Raw genomic sequence first — 22,851 nt, forward strand, 5'->3', positions numbered from 1 at the left:
TACAAAGACAGCGGTTGGCCAGTCCCAATAGGTGAAGAATATATAGAATAACACAGCACGGAATACAAAGGTGGTAGTTTGTCAGGACTGCAGATTCATACGCCAGCCTTAATAAGAACTTCACAGGCCTGTTATTAAGTTTGGAGCTTCCCCTGGCGATCCATGTGCCAGAAAAGCAAATCTACCCCAGCTATGAGCTAGTGTAGATTTGTGCTACAACTTAAGCCATTTTCTAAGTCCATCAGGCTGCAGAAGTGCAGCCCTGGCTGCCTGGCCACGTTCCAAATTGCAGCGAGTGCCACTAAAACAGGAAAAAAAGTCACAAACCTTAAACAAAATGCTGAATGCATAAAATGTGCAGCTTAAACCCTTAACGCCATACATGTACAGCGCAACCGGATGTGACCTAATGCCCAGCCTTCCTTAGGCATTGTGGCTGCCTTCCAGGAGAGCCTGAGATCCAGCCCCCTGTATTACACTGGTAATACATTTGCAGCCAATGCATCACAATACAGAAGTATTGTGATGCATTGTAAAGGGGATCAGACTCCCAAAAGTTGAAGTCAAAAGTGGGACAAAAAATTAAGTGTAATAAAAGAAAAAAAAAAGTTTTACTAAATTAATTTTTTTAAGTTTCACGTAAAAAGAAAATAACAAAAATCGTCCTTTTCCCAAAATAAAGTTACATTTTTTTCTCTAAAAAATAGGGGGGGAGAAATGTATACGCATTAGGTATCGCTGCATCCGTATTGACTGGCTCTATAAAAAATATCACATGTCCAATCCCCTCAGGTGAACACCATCAAAAAACAAAATAAAAAAAGCCAAAAAGCCATTTTATTGTCACCTTACATCATAAAAAGTGTAATAGCAAGCAATCAAAGTCATATGCACCCCAAAATAGTGCCAGTCATCTCATCCCACAAAAATTATACCCTAAGACAATTGCCCAAAAAATTTAAAAACTATGGTTCTCAGACTATGGAGACGCAAATATTTTTTTTGTTTCAAAAATGAGAGTGTAAAACTTACATAAAAAATAAATAAAAAGTACACACATTAGGTATCGCCACTTCCGTAAGGACCTGTTCTATAAAAATATCACATGACCTACGCCCTCAGGTGATCATTAAAAAAAACGGTGTAAATAAAGCTATTTTTTGTCACCTTACATCACAAAAAGTGTAATCACAAGTGATCAAAAAGTAATATGCACCCTAAAATAGTACCAAACAGTCATCTCATACCAAAAAAAAAATATGGATTTCAGAATATGGAGACACTAAAAAAAAAAAAAAGTTTTTTTTCCCAAAAATGCTTCATTATGTAAAACTGAAAACAAAAAAAGTTGTTATATTCAGGATTGTCGCGTCCGTAACAACCTGCTCTATAAAAATACCACATGATCTAACCTGTCATATGAACACTGTAAATATTTTTTTTTGTTATCTTTGTTTGTTTGGCTGTTAACCCTTGCTTTGTTAGTGGAAAAAAATGGATTAAAATAAAAAATCTGCCAAAAAAGTGAAATTCTGAAATTTCATCTCCATTTTCCATTGGTTAACAATGTTTGTAAAATCAGTTTTGAATACCTTGAGGGTGTAGTTTCTAAAATGGGGTCATTTTTGGGTGCTTTCTATTATGTAAGCCTCAAAAAGTGACTTCAGACCTGAACTGGTTCGTAAAAAATGGGTTTTGGAAATTTTCTGAAAAATTTCAAGATATGCTTCTAAACTTCTAAGCCTTCAAACATCCCCAAAAAATAAAATGGCATTTACAAAATTATCTAAACATGAAGTAGATATATAGCGAATGTAAAGTAGTAACTATTTTGGAGTTTTTACTATTATAAAAGTAGAGAAATAGAAATTTGCATTTTTTTTCTAAATATTGAGTAAATTTGGTTGCTCAGTCCTGAAAGGGTTAAAGGGGTTGTTTTGCATCAACAAATGGCATTTATGATGTTGACAAAGTTTCAGGGGTTATCCAGGTATTGAGAATTATGATCTATCCTCAGGATAGGTCATGATTATCACATCAACGAGGGTTTCAGTCCCGGTACCCATGCCGATCAGCTGTTTCAGGTAGTAGCTGCTCTCACCAGATCTATGGTGGGCACTGCAGACTCCCAGCAGCTTACCAAGCACAATGCTGTTCATATTATAGTGGTTGTGATTGGTATTGCAGCTCAGCCCCATTGACTTGGCCATGTGATCAACGTATGGCGACTTCACGTGGCCTAGGAAGCGGCACTCATGGAGCAGAGGCTAATATGCAGGGGTCCCGGCTTTTTGGGCCCCCACTGATCTGATATTGATGACCTATCCAAAAGACAGCGCATAAACAGTAAGGCTAGGGCTACACGACATTTGTCACACCAATGTCGTGCAACAATTTTTATAATGATAGTCTATTGTGTCGCCCTGCGACATGACCGTAGCAAAAAATCCATCCAAGATGGATTTTTCTGCGACTGTCACGTCGCAGTGCAACACCATAGACTATCAATATAAAAATTGTTGTGCGACATTAGTGTAGTTGTGCATTATGTGTCGCGGGACACATGTCGTCGTGTAGCCCTAGCTTAATACCCGGATAACCCCTTTAATACAAGCCACTTGCTAATGTACTGTGATTATCCATATTGCTGCCTTTGCTGGCTGGATTTATTTTTTCCATCACATTATACACTGCGCGTATCCAGGAGTTATGACCAGCCTGCAATCCAGCAGTGGTGGCTGTGCTTGCACACTACAGGAAAAATGGACTGGAGATGCTGCACATGCATGCTTATGTGCACTCCCACGGTCCTGGCCACCAGAAAGGTCGGTGCTTTCTACTGTAGTGCGCAGCGCATCCACTGCTGATAGATTGCACGGTAGTTGTAAACCCTGGAAATGAGCAGTGTATAATGTGATGACAAAAAGTGAACCAGGCCAGCAAAGGAAGCAACATGGACAATCCAAATACATTAGTGAGTGCCTTGTATTATCTTTCTGTACATGATAAATACCATTTGCTGAAAGGAGACAGCCACTTTAAAATCCCCTCAAACTGCTTACAGGAGGGACAAAGCTTCAAGAGTGAAGTAAGCATGTGGCAGATACCTCAGCAGATTACACAAATTAGACCGCCAGAGAGGTTAAGTATCGTAAGAGAATCACTGAAGTAATTGTAAATCCCCAGGCAGTAATGCTGTGTGCTCATATGTCTTTTGCAGCTAAAAGTAGCTAATCGGGTAACATTATCCTTGATAACTGCCGTTCAATCAATTGCCTAATATTCGGAATACTAATAAGAATATGTGAAGAATAGTCTAGTGAGCACTGGATGCTTGAGAAAGATCGTAACCAAACGTGACATTACATTAACTTTACAAAAGGAGAATGACTGCCATCTGCTGGCACACTTACCTAACTGCAACGCCTCCTGGTAACATTTAGTGTCAAAGTAGAGTGACACAAGCCGTGCCTAGTGGAAAAACAACAGGCAAGGTGAAAAGCTGCAATAACTTCAGTGATGCGCTAACTCTGCTCCTGATGAATGGAACAGGCTATTTTCTATTGGCTGCATCTCACAATGATGGGGTTCTACAGGAGCCACAATTACCTCCAGTGCCTGGCGCAGGAAAGTTCTTTTCTCTGCCTTGGCCCATTCAATGCATTCCAAGCACAGCTCCACCTGCAAGAGAGATCATTGGTTATGTATATAATATATACTACCACGGAATCAATAATGTCGGAGATGCTGCCATGGACAGTGGCAGTAGTAATGAGGATGGTGAAGCCTAAAATTGGCATCTGATGCATTCCTATTTCAGTTTCTAAATAATATGACAATTGTGTGCCAATCAATTCATTGGTCTCCACAGAACTGTACACTTCTTCTGCAGTGACCATTGTCAAAAGCTTCCAGAGCCAGAACCATGGTGATCGCCAGACTGGCTTCTGTAGACACAAGGGCTGTCAGGGTGAGATTGTTTGCCTAGATAGCAACACAAATGATGCTTTGCTCCCCAAAGAAGTTAAAGGGGTTGTTCGGTTTCAGGAGAAGTGACTGCTGCAGCCGGTTCAAAAGCACCCAGCTGGGACAACCTGAGTGGCAGGTAAGTACCTACCAGTTCTTAATTGCAGGCTGATCACAAGGGTTGTCTCCTGAAACCAGATCACTCTCTAAGGCCTCATGCACACGGCCGTGTTACCACGGCCCGCTCTCGGCCGTGTGTATGAGGCCTAAGGCTACTTTCACACTTGCGTTTTGTGCAGATCCGTTCAGATAATTCAACCGTCTGCATCCGTTCTGAATGGATCCATTTGTATTATCTTTAGATAGCCAAGATGGATCCGTCATGAACTCTATTGAAAGTCAATAGAGGACGGATCCGTTTTCTATTGTTCCAGTGAAAACAGATTCGTCCCCATTGACTTATATTGTGTGCCAGGACGGATCCGTTTGGCTCAGTTTCATCAGACAAACACCAAAACACTGCAAGCAGCGTTTTAGTGTCCGTCTCCAGAGCAGAATGGAGGCAAACTGATGCATTCTGAGCGGATCCTTTTCCATTCAGAATGCATTAGGGAAAAACTGGTCCGTTTTGGAGCGCTTGGAAGTTGTGAGAGCCCTGAACGGATCTCACAAACTGAAACCAAAACGCCAGTGTGAAAGTCGCCTAAAGTGTATGGCCATCATCAGTCACGCACAGAGGACAAGCTCCTCTCTCACCTCCTGTCCAGTTGCAGCTTCCATGTCCAAGAACAGGTCCAGGAGAGATCTCACAAGACGGGCCGCTTTTGCCTTACTGATGGAGTTCAGGAAGGGGCGGACATATTTCAGAAGACCTCCAAGCTCTGAAATGGTAAAATAAAAAAAATAAAAAAAAGAGTCAAAGAGCCAATTTACAACCAGCAATAGTATAATTACTACTAGGGAGCAGTGCATGGTGTGAGCTTATACAACAGCAAGCCCCCCCTTATACCCGCCAGATGGGAAGTGATGTCATGAGACCGCTGCGACCAATCACTGGAGCAGCAGTGATGTCCCATACTTGGGGTAAGAGGAGGAGCGGTGCAAATCCTTACAATGGGCGAGTAGTGTTTTTTTTTTGGTGGATAGATGTTCCTTCCAGTGTATAATTCTGCTGTGATGTCAGACTCCATTCACACCCAAAGCTGTTTTACACATTCTTCTGGTTGCTGCTTGCAATGAATCACACAACCTAAAGGGGAACTTGTTATAGGCCCTCCCACAAAGCATTGCTCTCTAGTAATAAAGAAAAGTATGACAGCTAAATATTGTAATATTAAATCACCCCCATCATGTCCGCCTAGCTGACTGACGGGTTTCCATTAATACCCTGTATACGGGGAATTGTGGGAACCAGAAGAGGCTGAACATACACCGCTACACATCCTGAGCTCTGTGCCCCCTAAATGTATCCTATGCTTCCCTTTGAGAATCTCCGTTGTAGGTGTCGGAGACCTCTGGCACTCCAGCTGCTCTGAAACTACAACTCCCTGCATGCACACTTTCTCAGCTATAAATGAATGGAGCATTCAGGGAGTTACAGTTTCACAAGAACTGCAGTGTCGGAGGTTGCCGACCCCTGCGGCACTGAAATCAATGTACAAAGGGTTAAAGGGGTTGTCTGGTTTCAGGAGGAAACTAGACAGCACAGGGAATGCGCCTGCATTAAAGTGATCATTACTTACCTAGCAGATGCCGCCCTGCCAGGATCTATCCATCCAGCTGCAGAGGTGACATGTTGACAACATGGGACGGCTGCAGTAATTCGTTACAGTGGTCACCACTGCAGCCGGGTGAACAGATCCCAGCATGGGATCTGCCAGGTAAGTAACGATCACTTCTTCATCCCATACGGATCTCCTGTGTTGTGTGGTTTCTTCCTGAAACGTTTACTTCTTAGTACGTAATCCTGCAGGGCACTGTCCCGGATCGAAGAGGCACAGCAGCGATTGGAGATTTATTTTTCAGGCGCTGCCCCCATGGGCAAATAAATATTCAAATGAGATTGTATCGGCCAAACCAGAGACACCCATGTGCAGGGAGCTGTGTTGGGGGCTCTTGCCCCTCGTTAGTAAAGAGCAGGGTTGGGGTTCTCCGGTTTGGCTGGTGTGATCTCATTTGAGCATTGCTTTAGGAGTACGTCTCCATATACTGCCCCAGTACCCAGCTCTGCCTGATGAGGAGCAGGAACCTCGGACCACTGTCTACAGATGGGAGTCTCTGGTGTGGTTGGCGTCATCCATGTTACAAGCCATGTGGAAAGTTTAAAGGGGTTGTCTGAATCACAGAATCTCATTCTGAAAATGTCACTGCAGATTTTGAAGTTCTGTCTGAGGTAACAATCGTTGGTGCACAACTCAGGAGACAAGTGCATTTTTCACCTCTTAGTGACATAACTAATTGAAGCCATAAAGGGAACCGGTCATGTTGAATATGGTGTTTAAGTGACAGGCAGCATGCTAGAGAGCAGGAGCCGCCGAGCAGATTGATATATACCGTATTTTTATAGTAAAAGATTCAGTAAAACTTGTCATTTATGCATTTAACCCTTTCACCACCGGAGGTTTTTTAGTTTTTTTTTTACATTTTCATTTTATTTACTTGAGCCATAACTTTTTATATTTCCAGTCACATAGCTGTAGGAGGGCTTTATTTTTTGTGGGACAAGTTATACTTTCTAATGCCACCATTAATTATGGCATAAAATGTAGTGGTAAGCTGTAAAAAAAAAAAATCCAAATGAAGAACCTAGAATATGACATATTTTCAGTTGTTTCATACTTTTTTGTTATGTATATAATTCCACATGTGTTAATTCATAGTTTTGATGCCTTCAGTGTGAATCTACAATTTTCATAGTCATGGAAATAAAGAAAACTCTTTGAATGAGAAGGTGTGTCCAAACTTTTGGTCTGTACTGTATATATATATATTTGTGTGATGATTTTTAAGCTCATATGAGCCTATAAATTCTGTTTAATGTTTCATTTTGTGCACTTGATCTCTCATAGAAGGCATTCGGAAATAATATACAGGTCATCATGAGTCTCATCAGTATAATAGCCTCATACAGTATAAAGTCTCCCTGTTGCCCCCATACAGGAGCAGCAAGAAGACATTACTGTATGTGGGCCACAAGACATTATACTGATGGGGGAAGGGGTTACAAACTGTTGTCCCATACAGTATAGTTCCTGAGTCCAGACAGTATACAAAATCTCTCCTTGCGGCCCCCATGCAGTATACAAAATCTCTCCTTGCGGCCCCCATGCAGTATACAAAATCTCTCCTTGCGGCCCCCATGCAGTATACAAAATCTCTCCTTGCGGCCCCCATGCAGTATACAAAATCTCTCCTTGCGGCCCCCATGCAGTATACAAAATCTCTCCTTGCGGCCCCCATGCAGTATACAAAATCTCTCCTTGCGGCCCCCATGCAGTATACAAAATCTCTCCTTGCGGCCCCCATACTGTATAATCTCTCCTTGCGGCCCCCATACTGTATAACCTCTCCTTACGGCCCCCATACTGTATAACCTCTCCTTGCGGCCCCCATACTGTATAATCTCTCCTTGCGGCCCCCATACTGTATAATCTCTCCTTGCGGCCCCCATACTGTATAATCTCTCCTTGCGGCCCCCATACTGTATAATCTCTCCTTGCGGCCCCCATACTGTATAATCTCTCCTTGCGGCCCCCATACTGTATAATCTCTCCTTGCGGCCCCCATACTGTATAATCTCTCCTTGCGGCCCCCATACTGTATAATCTCTCCTTGCGGCCCCCATACTGTATAATCTCTCCTTGCGGCCCCCATACTGTATAATCTCTCCTTGCGGCCCCCATACTGTATAATCTCTCCTTGCGGCCCCCATACTGTATAATCTCTCCTTGCGGCCCCCATACTGTATAATCTCTCCTTGTAGCCCCCATACTGTAAAATCTCTCCTTCTGGAGTTGTTTTTTTCTAAATGGGTATTTATTGAGATATATATATATAGTTATCGCGATAAATTTCTTAATATAGTTATCGTGGGAATATTTTTGATATCGCCCAACCCTATGTGGCAATGGTGAGTGCATACAAATGCTCATTATCCACTCCTCACCCTCCTCTCATGTCTCATCTTCTCCATTCCCACAGAGATTCACCTCTATTCAGGATCATGATTCCTGACAAGTAGAGCAGAGAGGAGGATGAGGCAGCACTTTAGCTCAGGCAAGTTTCACACTAGCGCAAAGGAACTCCGGCAGGCTGTTCCAGCGGGTGAACATCCTGTCAGATCTGTGCTACCGCTAGTGCATGCGTGTCCCCGGACTAGGGCTGCAGTGAACGATTATTTTAGAAATCGAGTATTCTATCGATTATTTTTTACTATTTAATCGAGTACTCTAATAAGAAAAAAATAATTAATAGACTGCTTTCCTTTATAAAAATTAATCAGACCCCCTGCCATCAGTCCCCAACACCCTTCGTTCCCCACTGTGCGATCAGCCCAAGTGCATCAGCTCTCCCCCCATTGTGCCATAGTCTTTGCTGCCCTGCTCCTCCTGACACCCGGATTGCACAGCATCATTGGTTGCTATGACGCTGTGCACTCCGGGCACCAGGCCTTAGTCACACAGCACGTCAGGAGGTTAGTGCAGCCGGGACCATAGACGTGCTGTGGAGTGTCCGGAGGCCCCCTGCTGAAAAGGCGAGTATTCCAAGTGCAGCCGGACACCACGGAGCAGGAGTAATAGCAAGCGCTTCACTCTCGCTCCGTGGTCACATGACACAAACTAATCTTCGATGCATCGAGGATTTTTTTTGTGTTGAATTACTCGATTTAAATCGAGTAATCGTTTCAGCCCTAGCCCGGACATGTCATAGTTTTATTCTGGCCGCCCCTCGGCATGTTTGCCATGCTGCCACCGGAACTCTGCCCCGCCCCCATTATAGTCAATAGGGCTGGAGCGGTAGTCCGGGGGCACGCGTGCACTAGCGGCAGCACGGATCCGAAAGGCTGTTCACCCGCCGGAACAGCCTGGTGGAGTTCCTTGCCGCTAGTGTTGTGAACTTGTGTAACTTGTCCTCCTGTGTGATTAGGAAGGCAGACATTTCATTTCTCCTAATGATCGCTCCCTAGACAAAACAAGCCATTCTAAGTAATGAAAGGTATTTGCGAATATATTGATCATAAAATATTTAACCCCTTCAACCCCAGGCCTGTTTTCACCTTCCTGCCCAGGCAATTTTTTTGCAAATCAGAAACCACCCAAAAATGACCCCATTTTAGAAACTACACCCCTCAAGGTATACAAAACTGATTTTACAAACTTTGTTAACCCTTTAGGTGTTCCACAAGAATTAATGGAAATGGAGATGAAATTTCAGAATTTCACTTGACAGATTTTACATTTTTATAAAAAAAATTCCAGTAGCAAAGCAAGGGTTAACAGCCAAATAAAACTCAATATTTATTACCCTGATTCTGCGGTTTACAGAAACACCCCACATGTGATCGTAAACTGCTGTACGGGCACACGGCAGGGCGCAGTAGGAAAGGAAAGCCATATGGTTTTTGGAAGGCAAATTTAGCTGAACAGGTTTTTAGATGTCATGTCCCATTTGAAGCCCCCCTGATGCACCCCTACAGTAAAAAAGTGACCATATTTTAGAAACTACGGCATAACGTGCCAGTTTTATTGGTACTATTTTGGGGTACATATGATTTTTAATTGCTCTATATTACGTTTTTTGTGAGGCAAGGTAACCCAAAAATGTATGTTTTGGCACCTTTTTTATTTTTACAGCGTTTACCTGAGGGATTAGGTCATGTGACTTTTTTATAGAGCAGATCATTACACACGTGGCAATACCTAATATGTCTACTTTTTCTTTATTTAAGTTTTACACAATAATAGCATTTTTGAAACCGAAATAATGATATTTTAGTGTCTCCATAGTCTGAGAGCCATAGCTTTTTAATTTTTTGATCGATTCTCTTAGGTAGGGTCTCATTTTTAGCAGGATGAGGTGGCGGTCTGATTGGTACTATTTTGGGGGGCATACGCCTTTTTCATCACTTGCTGTTGCAATTTTTGGGATGTAATGTTACAAAAATGTTTTTTTTTTTTTTTTTTTAAACGGTGTTCACCTTAGGGGTTAGGTCAGGGGTAGGCAACCTCCGGCTCCCAGCTGTTGTAAAAACGACAACTCCCAGTATGCATACTTGCTCTGCTCTTCTAAGAACTCTCATAGAAATGAATGGAGCATGCTGGGAATTGTAGTTTCACAACAGCTGGGAGCCGGAGGTTGCCTACCCCTGGGTTAGGTCATGTGATATTTTTATAGAGCCGGCTGGCGATATGTAATATCTATTTTTTTTTATGTATTTCACTTTAGCACAATAGCAGTTTTGAAAAAATAAAATAAAATGATGTTTTAGTGTCTCCATGTTCTGAGAGCTATAGTTTTTTTTTTAGTTTTTGGGCGATTGTCTTAGGTAGGAGCTCATTTATTTATTTTTAATTTTTTATTTAAAGTAATCATAATTGTACAAACATGAGATAGAGAAAAGTCGTACATAGTCAATAATAAGTTGTACAAAGTATACAATAGATGTAAACAGTAACTGCTCATTTTTTGCGGGATGAGGTGAGTTTTATTGATACCATTTTGTGGGACATACGCTTTTTTGATCACTTGGTGTTGCACCGTTTAAAAAAAAAATATACATAAAAAATATACATTTATGGTGTTTATCGGACAGGGTGGATCATGTGATATATTTATAGAGCCGGTAATTACGGACGTGGCGATACCTAATGTATGGTTTTTTTTTATTTATTATAAAATAAGGGGAAAGGGGCTTTTTTTCCCCTTTTTTCCTTAATTTTATTACTTTATTAAAAACTTTTTTTTTTTACGACATTCACTTTTGGGGGTTTGATCCCCTCTGCAATGCATTACAATACATCTGTATTGTAATGCATTGCCCGTTAGTGTATGACACCGAGTCATACACTAACAGGTTGCCTAGGAGACCCAGCCTGAGGCTGGATCTCCTCGGCAACCGTAGAAGGCAGTTCCTGATGCTGTGCAGGCATTGGGAAGCCTCTGCATGGCATCGGGCTGCCTTGTGTCGCATCAGGTCCCAGCCACAGCAGCGCAGGGACTCTATGCAATCACTCACCCGACACAAATCCCTTCTATGTCGCGGTCAGCGCAGACCGCGGCATAGAAGGGATTAATCCGCCGGCATCGGCTTTTACAGCGATGCCAGCGGATACAGCAGGGGCCCGGCTACCACGGACTGCCCCCTGCAGTGATCCGATGCCCGCGCGATCACTATGACATACTATTACGTCAAATTGCGGGAACGCAGTGGTTCCCATAATGTAGTAGTATGCCATAGGTCGGGAAGGGGTTAATTATTTTCATTTTTCTAATTTCCGAAGAACCCCTTTAATTGACAGCTATCTCTGTATCCATAGTATAGAGGGAAGGCTGCCAATCACTGATAGCTCCGCCTCCTTGACTTTAAACACAGAATGAGCAGGAAATTAAATGTACGAATTACAAGGTATACTGAATGTTTACCCACAAAACTATATCAATCTGCTCAGCTCCTCCTGCTCTATAACATGGTGCCTGTGCCTTACATTGCATTTTCATGGTGACAGGTTCCCTAAAATTCCCTCCGTGTTCCAGTGCTCATAACTTTATTTTATTTTTTTAATTTAGCTGTATTAGACCCTTCATTTTGCAGGACAAGTTTTTTTAGGAGCAATTTTAGGGTTTATATACTGTATTAAAGAACTTGGGTTATTTTATTTTTAGGGAGGAAAAAACTGAAATTTTAACATTTTGCGGGATTTATACTTAGCGCATGGTATAAATAACATGATAACTTTACTATGTGAAACAATTTTACAGTGAATATCCTGGTGACAGATATTCACAACAACTTACCACTAAGCTGTCGGATTGGCAAGGGTCCAGCCACTGGGGCCCGCCCCCGATCAACAGAACGGGAGCCTGTCTTCCTATGTTTTAATGGATCAATGGACAAGTATGTGTACTGCTGAGCCATTCAACTCTATGGAACTGCCTGAGAAAGCGGACTACATGTCTCCAGCAGCCCTATAAAGTTGAAAGAAGGAGCAGTTTACATGCGTGTCGTCCACCACGCTATTTAAACAGAAAAACACGGGCCCCTGTTCTAGTGATCAGTAGGGGCCCCAGCAGTTGGACCCCTGCCTATCAGACGCTTATTCCCTATCCACAGGATAAGGGGATAAGTTGTTGAAATGGGACACCCCTTTAATAGCATTGTTGAGAGAGGACACCCATTCTCTCAAGTCACTCTGCTGAGAACACATTGAGGCCCGTATGTTACAAATAGGGCCTTAGGGAGGCAGACTTCATGATGAATAATTCCGGTTTGCTAGTAACAGTAGGAATGTCCTGGGAGCGACTACATCAGATCTTCACGCTGGTGCCGAATATTCACAGATACTTCCAGCTGAGGTAAGAGTTCAATCCTGGATATGCAGGCGAGGCGGTCATATAGGATTAGATAGCAGGACGTTATTCCCCTATGAGCAGCGCTGCCCTTGTACATGGGCTGCATCTGGTATTGCAAGTGAACAAGAATAAGCAGTAATACCAGATGCAGCCCATGAACAACAGTGCCCTTTCTTTCATACACAAAAAAAAAAAAAAAAGTGGAGATTAAAAAAAAAAAACTTTGAGGGTCTATTCACACGTCCGCAATTCTGATAAAATTTTGCGAAACGAAATTGCAGACCTATTCATTTACATGGGGCTGCACGTAAGGCACGGATATGGAAATGCGGACCCGCACATCGGGGTCCGAAAAAATATAGAACATGTCCTATTCTTGTCCGCAATAGCATATTCTATTAAAGCCGGCGATGTGCGGTCAGTAAAATATGAAACACACATTGCCGGTGTCCGTGATTTGCAGATCCGCGAAACACACACGTGTGAATGGACCATAAGTGATGTGTTATACTCACACAGAAGGTTAGATGCAGATACTCATCTGTAGGACACATGGGATGATATCAAGTGAACTCATCAGTGTCCTCCTCTGAACTCACCTGCTGCTTGTCCGGTTTTGGCCAGGAGCCCACCCAACTCCAAGATGCTCTGCTCCTTGACGCGTACGGCTTCCTCATCGCTTTCCTGGATGTCTCGCTTCACTACAGAGCAAACAGATACAGCTTTGAGACGCAGTGTCTATCACACGTCACAGTACAGTAGGTATAAGTTATAATGTTCACAGAGAGATTCCTCAAAACTGGAGGTGCCGGCTATAACAACCTATCCACTTCTTACAGACTGATGAGGCCATGAAACATAGTGCTGGAGGCAGAAGGCTCCATCCACCGAGCAGTGGCTGTGGTGGGTCACACAGTGATCGGAGCTTCCTGCTGCATCAGGATCAGTGGAGATCCCAGGGACCACCACTGATCAGAACATCTAATGTAATGAGTAGACCACCACTGTGGATGAATCATTACTGCTGCCGAGCTCAAAAACAGACGGATATCATAACATCTATGGGAGAAATGAAGGATTAGGCCACTTTTCCACTGGCGTTTCTGAGTCCACTTCTGAGATCCGTTTCAGGGATCTCACAAGATGCCCAAAACGGATCAGTTCAGCCCCAATGCATTCTGAATGGATAGGATCCGCTCAGAATGCATAAATTTGGCTGCGTTTGGTCTCCGTTCTGCTTTTTAGACGGTCACTAAAACGCAGCTTGCAGCGTTTTGGTGTCCGCCTGGCAATGCAGAGCCAAATTGATCCGTTCTGACTTAAATTGAATGTAATTCAATGGGGAGGGATCCGTTTTCACTGATACAATATGGTGCAATTGAAAACGGATCCGTCCCCCATTGACTTTCAATGTAAGTTTTGACTTAGACTTTTTTTTTTAATGAATAATGCAAACGGATCCGTTCCGAACAGATACAAGCGTTTGCATTATCGGTGCGGATCCGTCTGTGCAGATACCAGACGGATCCGCACCGAACGCAGGTGTGAAAGTAGCCTTACATGGCATTGGTTGAAATCAGTTTGCCACTCCAGTAACCCACAGATGAGCAGGGTCCTCTAGAAGGAGGGATAGTCTAGTTAGAGACTCTTCCATAGCCAACAGCGGGGTCTCAAGACTCAAACCCCTTCTATTATCTATGATATAACCGAACTGAGTACAACCCATTAAAGGGGCAGAAATAGACAAAGCTGTGTAGTCCTGGAGCTAAGCGCCGGAGCTAGGCAGAACAGCTGATTGGCGGGTGTCAGCCCCCCCCGCCCGGATTAGGCAGTCATGGTGTATCCTCTGTACGGGTCATCAATGTCTGAATGGTAGAACCTGTCCGCTGCACTATGCTGTGTAGTAACAGACCCTCTGATTGCTGTGATGGTAGTGGGTACTTTTTGAGTACTGACATGGTGAACACCACAGTGCTTGACAGCCCTCTGAGGGATCCGTGTCCAATCCTGCTCACTGCCTTAGGGCGATTCCTTTCCCATGTACACCTGTCCAGAGGCAGGGAAGAGCATCAAACCCATCTCCCTCACAGCGCTGGTGCACACTGCGGGGCTCGTCAGGTCAGTGCTCTAAAAGTACCGATGACATCACTGCACTGAAATGAGTGGGTCTGTCACTGTACTATAGTGCGGATCCCTTTAAAGCCCCACTCACAGACCGAGTCACCCATAGAAGCTGCAGCAGATTTCTAGACTGAGATCCAATGTTCTGACGGTTTAGGAATAGCGTTGAGCCAACTTCTGTTTTCAAGTTCGGCGTACAAGGTTCGTCCGTCATGGATTCCTTGTGGTATCCTTCGTCCGTAACTTATTCCTTGTGGTAGCGATATTTCATAACGGAATTCTTAGATGACCTAAAGCTTGCACGCCAAACTTGAAACACGAGTTCGCTCATCCCTATCCGGGAAGCATTAATTGTCAGGTTCCCTTTATAGGGGTTTTTCCCACAATGCACTGGTCTCTGTCAGTCTCATATACGAGCAATACATCGGTGCGGCGCGACAGCTGCCCCATTCATGTGGGTGTGTGAGGGCTCAGAACAGAGTGGGTCCCCTATACTGTCCATAATGTCCACTGCTGAAAAAAACCCTCTTTGGGGCACATCTACGCAGGACGCGTACATTGCAGCATAAAATCAGAAGGCCACTGTTTGAAACCACGGAAGGTGTCAATTTGTGATTCCGTGGCATCCAAAGTGAACACCCATGGCAGATTTGACAGCTGTGTGAACGGGCCCTTAGAGCACAACACAAGGAGCCTTTCTTTGAGCTCTGAATCTGAGGCCTGGACCAGACATAGGGTGCTTTAAAGGGGTTATCCGGGTAAAGATAATGATGAACTGTCATCACTATCACATCGGAGGCACCCCTGCCAATCAGCTGTTTTGGGAAGCTGCCATGTGGACTGCACATATGTCCAACACACAACCCCACAACCACCAGTCTCTATATGGAAACATACAAATACCGCCAAAATGAGGCAAAAATACATAAATATAACATCAAAAATAATAAATAAGCATCAAAAAAATTATTGTAAATACTCATCATAATGTATAAATCAGCGGGCACGTGTGTAGGGGAATATGCCCCACGGGTATCGCCAGGGGTCCATGGACATATGCGCAGTCCACACACATTGTCCTAATTGCATACAATGATTTTATTCATTGAGTTTTTGTGTTTTCTAATAAATGTTTATATTTTTACAATAAAAGGTGCAGCCTTGTATGCAGTATTTCTCTAACACCGCGTGTGGCACTCGTTTATATTTGGTGTGCCCTCTATGCCCAATTTCTTACCGATTCTTAAGAACCCCTTCAAAGGGGTGTCCATAAACCATTTGTAATCCTTGTATGATATAAACTCTCGGATCTTACAAGAAATGTTTCGATTCCGCATCCTTGTGGAGATCTCTACTCTGAGTAAATGGGAAAAGTCTGGCTTCCATTGAGAGGCTGAAAACCAATACAGATCTAAGGCCACTCTCACACTAACTTTTCTATTTTCTGGTATTCAGATCCGTCATAGGGGCTCAATACCGGAAAAAAAAAACGCTTCAGTTTTGTCCCCATTCATGGTCAATGGAAGAAAACGTAACTGAACAGAATGGAATGCTCCAAAATGTATTCCATTCGGTTGCGTTCCCATACTTTCCGTCCTGGGATGTGTCAACGGGGACTGATCCATTTAACTCTGACAACAGAAAACGGATCCGTCCCCCATCGACTTTCAATGGTGTTCATGACAGATCCATTTTGGCAATGTTAAAGATAATACAACCGGATCCGTTCATAACGGATGCAGACGGTTATATTATCGTTAACGGATCCAGCAAAAACACTAGTGTGAAAGGAGCCTAAAGCTTCTCAAAAATGAAACTTTGCTACAACTGTATCCAGTCCAGACAACACCAATTTCTCTCGTCACAATGTATCAGCGCAGGAGAGGTCAGCAAGGCGGGGGTCCAATCTGTAGAGCGCACAGATTATCGTCTAGACTGGACACATCTGTAGTCTCAGGTTTCGGCCTCTGGATGCCTAAAGCAATGTCCTCACTCACTGACAGCAAGCAGAGATCTTGATGGGGAAGTGAAACACAATATAGTAGAAAGATGCACACAAGGATGAGACTTCATGTGATATTACAAAATCTCCACATAATATACGGTAGGTCCTTCTAGATGTGCTGACAACAGACATGGCCGCCACTACAGCCATCCTGTGGGTTGTCAGCCAGGAAGGGCCCCACTGCCCAGTCATTCAGGGCCCTGACATACTGACATAACTAGGCAGATCCATGGAGGTAGCAGGGCTGTGTGACTCGCAGGAGACCTGTTTGGGCTTCCTCCACTACACATCAGGATCTCCCCCCTGCCTGTCCTAGGAGCCAGTGCCCCTCCATGTACACAGGCAGGGTATACGCTGATCACGTGTACCCAGCTATACACACAGCTCTAACAATGGCACACTGTCAGCACCGTGGGCTCCCCCCACACACAGCCGGCTCCCGCGCTCTCCCCCGGCCCAGCAGGCCGCTCCCCTCACCTATAGACTGCAGGATGTCTATACTCGCCGCCCGGTCCGTCACCACCATTTCTTGCGCCCTCTGGAACTCGATCACAGCCGCTGTCGCCATCTTGCCCTATTCCTGCACCCTGACACAGCTCTTCCGGGCCGGAAGTAGCGGTACCGGAAGTCCACCCCCTTCTCAACGCGAGCCAGTTCCGGGGGATACCGCGGGGGCTGCTGGGAAGTGTAGTTCTCTCTGAGATAAAGGAATACAGAGGACGTGTTGGTGCTGTAATGTGTGGCAGACAGTGTAGGATGTAGATGTGTAATGTGCGGAGTGACACTTTAGGAAACCATCACATTAGGTCTCATGCACAGGACCGCAAAAAACAGATCCGCAAAGAATACGGATGACATCCATGTGAATTCCGTATTTTGCAGAACGGAACTGCTGGCCTCTGATAGAACAGCACTATCCTTGTCCGTAATGCGGACAATAAGGCCCCATGCACACTGCCGTGTTTCACAGCCGTGTGCGGGCTGTGGAACCGCGGCCTGGATCCCTCCTGAGAGCAGGAGCGCACGGCGTCACTGGTTGCTATGACGCCGTGCGCTCCCTGCTGCCGGCACAGTACAGTAATACACTGGTATAGATCATACCAGTGTATTACTGTATTGCGGCGGCAGCAGGGAGCGCACGGCGTCATAGCAACCAGTGACGCCGTGCGCTCCTGCTCTTAGGAGGGATCCAGGCCGCGGTTCCACGGCCCGCACACGGCTGTGAAACACGGCAGTGTGCATGGGGCCTAAGGCTCCATTCGCACGTCAGTGGTGTGTTGCGGACCCGCAAACTGCGGATCCACAACACACCCGCCCGGCACCCCTATAGAAATGCCTAGTCTTGTCCGCAGCTGCTGACAAGAATAGGACATGTTCTATCTTTTGCGGAGATGCGGACCTGAAGATCAGGGCCGCGCTCCGCAATTGCGGATGCAGACAGCACACTATGTGCTGTCTGCATCCATTCCATCCCCATAGAGAATGAATGGGTCCGCACCTGTTCCGCAAAATTGCAGAACAGATGCGGACATGTGAATGGAGCCTAATAGGTATGTTCTATTTTTTGGCGGAACGGAAATACAGAAACGGAATGCATACAGAGTACCTTCGTTTTTTTTTTTTGCGGACCCATTGAAATGAAAAAGAAAAAACGGAACGGGCACGGAATGAAAATACGTTCATGTGCATGAGGCCTGTTTGGCTTCATTCACACGTCCGTAAGTGTTTTTTGCGGATCCGCAAAACACGGACATCAGCCATTTGCACATCGCCGGCACTATAATAGAAAATGCCTATTCTTGTTCGCTATTGAGGACAAGAATAGGACATGTTCTATTTTTTTGCGGAAACGGAAGTGCGGATCCGGAAATGCGGATGCGGACAGCACATAGTGTGCTGTCCGCATCCATTCCGGCCACATTGAAAATGAATGGGTCCGCACCCGTTCCGCAAAATTGCAGAACAGATGCGGACCCATTTTGCGGACGTGTGAATGGACAGTACGTTCCGCATGTGTTCCGTTTTTTTGCGGACCAATTGACTTGAATGGAGCCACGGAACATGATTTGCGGGCAATAATAGGACATGATCTATCTTTGAACGGAACGGAAATACGGAAACAGAATGCATACAGAGTACATTCCATTTTTATTGCGGAACCACTGAAATGAATGGTTACATTTATGGAACTAAAAAAACTGCCCGTATACGGAACACAAAAAACGTTAGTGTGAACGATCCCTTAGTAGAACGGGGAGAATTAGGGAACAAAGTGGCAAATGACAATCACCAAGTGTTGGCTTAGGGCTCATGCACGCGGCCGTATGTATTTTTCGGTCCGCAAAAGACAGATCCGAAAAAACGGATGACATCCATGTGACGTCTGTGTTTAGGAATAGGACATGTTCTAATATCTTGCGGACATACAGACACAGAATGCACACAGACTCTGTTTTTTTGCGGCCCCATTGAGATGAATGGTACCTCATGCGCAAAAAAAAGGAACGAACACGGACAGAAATTACGTTCGTGTGCATGAGCCCTTAAAGGGGTTTTCCAGGAGTAGCATATTGATGATTTATATCAAGGCTCAGCAACCTCTGGCATCCAGCCGCTGTCAAACCACAACTCCCAGCATGCTCCATTCACTTAAGTGATCATTCCGAGAATGGCCAAGCAAGTGGTATAGTGGGAGTTGTAGCTGGAGACCACAGCTGGAGTGTCGGAGATAGCTGATCCCTACTTTATATCCTCAGGATAGGTCATCAATATCCTCAATTGGTGGAGGTCAGACTCCAGGAACTCCTCACTCCCCCCAAAAAAGAAAAAAGCTATATGAAGAGACTCTACTGCGCTCCAGTTAGTCCTGTGGCCTCTTCCTAGGCCAGTGATGTCATATTCATCCATCATATGGCCTATAAGCAGCTCAAGTGAATGGGTCTGTGCTGCAATACCAGGCACAGCCACTATCCTATGAACGGCGCTATCAATGGCAGATTATAATAGGGGCATTCGGGTCGGCATCCCTGGACCCAGCATCGCTTGGGGGCCCAACGCCGACCCGAATGCCCACATACTGCGGCGGGGCGCAGGAGCACATAGTTCCCTGCCCCGCTGCCTATTACCACCAAAGGCTTCAGGCCTATTAGGCCTCAGGCCCATGTGGTAGTAAAAGCCCGACTCAGGCGACGTGTGCGTGATGACATCATCCTGTGCCGGGGCATCACCATCCCAGACACAGTTAAGTATTAGCCTTTAGTTGTTTTTTTTTTTGCCAACTTGGGAGGCAGAGGAGGACATATTACTGCAGGGACAGTGGGGGCAAATGATTACATGGGGGCATCTTACTTAATGAGGGGGCAGTGTGGGGGCAAATGACTTAATGGTAGGCAGTATGGGGGCAAATTACTTCATGGGGCAGTGTGGGGGCAAATTATTTAATGGGCGTAGTGTAGGGGCAAATTACTTAATGGGCGTAGTGTAGGGGCAAATTACCTAATGGGGGAAGTGTGGGGGCAAATTACTTTGTGGGGCCCATAGCAACCAATCAGATCTCACCTTTCATTTTTAACAGCTTCTTTGGAAAATGAAAGGTGGAATCTGATTGGCTGCTATGGGAAACTAAGCCAGTTCTACTTTACACCAGTTTGATAAATGACCCCATTATGTCTACTGGGGTCTCTATTTCTTCAGCAGTATAGTACCTGGGACATTGGGGAGCACAGTGGGCACAGTATTGGGAGTGGCAGCAGGATGACACTGTGGGGACACCAGGATGGGGAGGTTGATGGAAAAAATTAGAAATCTAACGTGTCTGTGTAACAAACTCTGTAGAGATGAGATACGGCTGAAAGAATTTGTCATGGTGGTCTGGGTCAAATGGAGGAGAAGAGGAAAGAAAGGGTCTACATGACAGGAGTTGTCACTGGATGTAAGGCCTCATGCCCACAAACCGCAGATCTGCAAAAAACAGAAGCCGCCCGTGTGCCTTCCACATTTTGTGGAACCGAACAGGCGGCCATTGATATAACTGCCTATTCTTGTCCGTTTTGCAGACAAGAATAGGACATGTTATATTTTTTGCGGGGCTGCGGAACGGAGCAACGGATGCGGACAGCACATGGAGTGCTGTCCGCATCTTTTGCGGCCCCATTAAAGTGAATGGGTCCGCATCCGAGCCGCCAAAACGGCGGCTCGGATGCGGACCCAAACAACGGCCGTGTGCATGAGGCCTAAGAAGTATGTGGTGCTGTATTCTCCTATATGAAGAGCTGGCTCACTACTGTGACCTGCGTCTCATCTCCTCCAAGTCTTTTTTATTATAATCATGTGTATTTTAAATTTGGCAAATTTGTAACAGCCCAGATAACAGTGATAACTTTCTGTGTATACATAACGTAGTAGATGTTCCCTGCAGTCCTATGTAACATCCCACATAACACAATAATTCACTGTGTTATGTGGGGTGTTACATAGGACTGCAGGTAACATCTGTGACATCTGTACTCCGAGAGTTATGAGATGGTGGGGGTCAGACTCCTGGCACCCCCGCCAATCAGCTGTTTGAGGAGATGTCACGGCCTCTGTGTTGTGCGCTGTGACACGTTTGCTGTACATGCCAGTTGCCAGGGGCAACGTGTGGTTGTCTGCATGTGTGTGCTTTGCTCCCCTTCTCCTGGTTCCTCCTCTGTCTGGTGCTGGAGGGGTTAACTACCTTGCTGGATGTGGTCACTAGGTGCTTCTTATACCTGTGGCTTAAGGCCAGTAGTCAGTTGTACTTCAGCCTTGGTGTCTGCTGGAGTTATGCTCTTTGTCTGGATGTTCCATCTTCCAGTGTGAGGGCCACCTAGTGGGACATCAATGTCTTCCTTATTTCTCCTCCTTTTTCCCCTACCTTCCCTGTGTTGGAGTTTGGTGAGGGTTTATGTTTGGGGTGTGGTGTTTTGTCTTGTTGTTGTTACATGTCTGGTCAGTTGGTGTTATATGTCCGGCATGTATGCAAGTCGTACGCTGTTTGTTGCTTGACTGTTCCCCTGTCTGTTTTGTCCTCCGGAAGGGGGTCTCATGGTTCCCTGGAGGGGGACCCAAAAGTCTAGTCAGTGAGCTGTTGCTGGAGTGCTGGTTCCTTCTTGTGTCAGTAAGTACTGAGTCCAGTATGTTATTCGGATTGCAGTACGTTTGCTTGGGTTCCAGTTCTCCTTTGTGTGTCTTCTGTTGTGCCGTCCAGCAGCTGCGGCAGGTAAGTTACCATGCATTTTGGGGTTCTTGGTTCAGTGGTTATTCCCGCCACTGGATACTTACCTGCCGTTGCACTTGGCTTTTCAACTGCAACTAGGCCGGTTGATACTCCTGTTCATCCGCATCTTGGAAGAACAGGTCGCCTCTTCCCTGCTCCTATATGAGGGATTATCAGGGCAACTCAGGGTCCTAGGTATCCAGGGTATGATCTGTCCTACCATCCAGGTCCGCTCATACGGTGAGGAGTTAGGGCGAGGATTAGGGACGCTTTAGGAGGTGACCTGCTCCCTGATTCCGACATCCTGGCCTAGTTGCTTCCCCACATACCCATTATCGTACGGCGGGGAGTTTCCCCCAATCCTCACGTGACAGGAGACCGCGATATTCCAGTGAGCGCCGCAGCCTCTTTGCTCCTTACCAAGCACAGCCCTGTCTATTTGATATGCAGCACGCCAGACCTGCAGGGTATAGCGACAGTGAGGTCACGGTTATGGACAATCGAGGGTTACTCACTTTTCTGAGGAGAACCCTGGGCAGGCATGCGACAGTGAAGGAGAGGTAGACACTGGTTCCTCTGGGGCACACTCTGTAAATAGGGACCAGGCCTGATGGTATGTGAGGTGCCCTGGATGTTGCAGGTGTTTTGAGTGCCTTAGGTAAGGTCCCTTTAAGAATCGTGACGCCAGTGCCTGTAACGGTGGCACACCGGTTTGTAGGAGGATTAATAGAGTACGCAGTTGGTAAACCAAATGTTGCTTTACTTTAGACAACAGTCCAACTTTATACAATCAGTTTCAGGGGTGTATGATGCAGTCCTTTATAGTACAAAATGCACAGCAGGTTGACTTGATAGCACAGCAGGTTTCAATCTTGCAAGATACTTGGAGGGTATACAGTTAATGCTTTGCAGTACAATGCTGCTCTATCCCCACAGCTATGCTAGCTGGCTGGAT

At 45.2% G+C, this 22,851-nt stretch overlaps 1 protein-coding gene across 1 annotated transcript in view; it reads right to left on the minus strand.

Annotated features, from left to right (window-relative positions):
• Positions 1-17,288, minus strand: part of PSMD11 (proteasome 26S subunit, non-ATPase 11) — a 28,653-nt gene extending 11,365 nt beyond the window's left edge. Inside the window, exons 1-5 of the mRNA XM_044296798.1 lie at positions 17,138-17,288; positions 13,134-13,235; positions 4,723-4,847; positions 3,610-3,681; positions 3,414-3,471 (exon numbers count right to left, since the gene is read on the minus strand). Of these exons, the coding sequence (XP_044152733.1) occupies positions 3,414-3,471; positions 3,610-3,681; positions 4,723-4,847; positions 13,134-13,235; positions 17,138-17,228 (448 nt within the window). The 5' untranslated portion in view covers positions 17,229-17,288. The remainder of the gene's footprint in view (positions 1-3,413; positions 3,472-3,609; positions 3,682-4,722; positions 4,848-13,133; positions 13,236-17,137) is intronic.
• Positions 17,289-22,851: the final 5,563 nt, after the last annotated feature.

The sequence above is a fragment of the Bufo gargarizans genome, chromosome 6 (genome assembly GCF_014858855.1).
Source record: "Bufo gargarizans isolate SCDJY-AF-19 chromosome 6, ASM1485885v1, whole genome shotgun sequence".
NCBI lineage: Eukaryota > Metazoa > Chordata > Amphibia > Anura > Bufonidae > Bufo > Bufo gargarizans.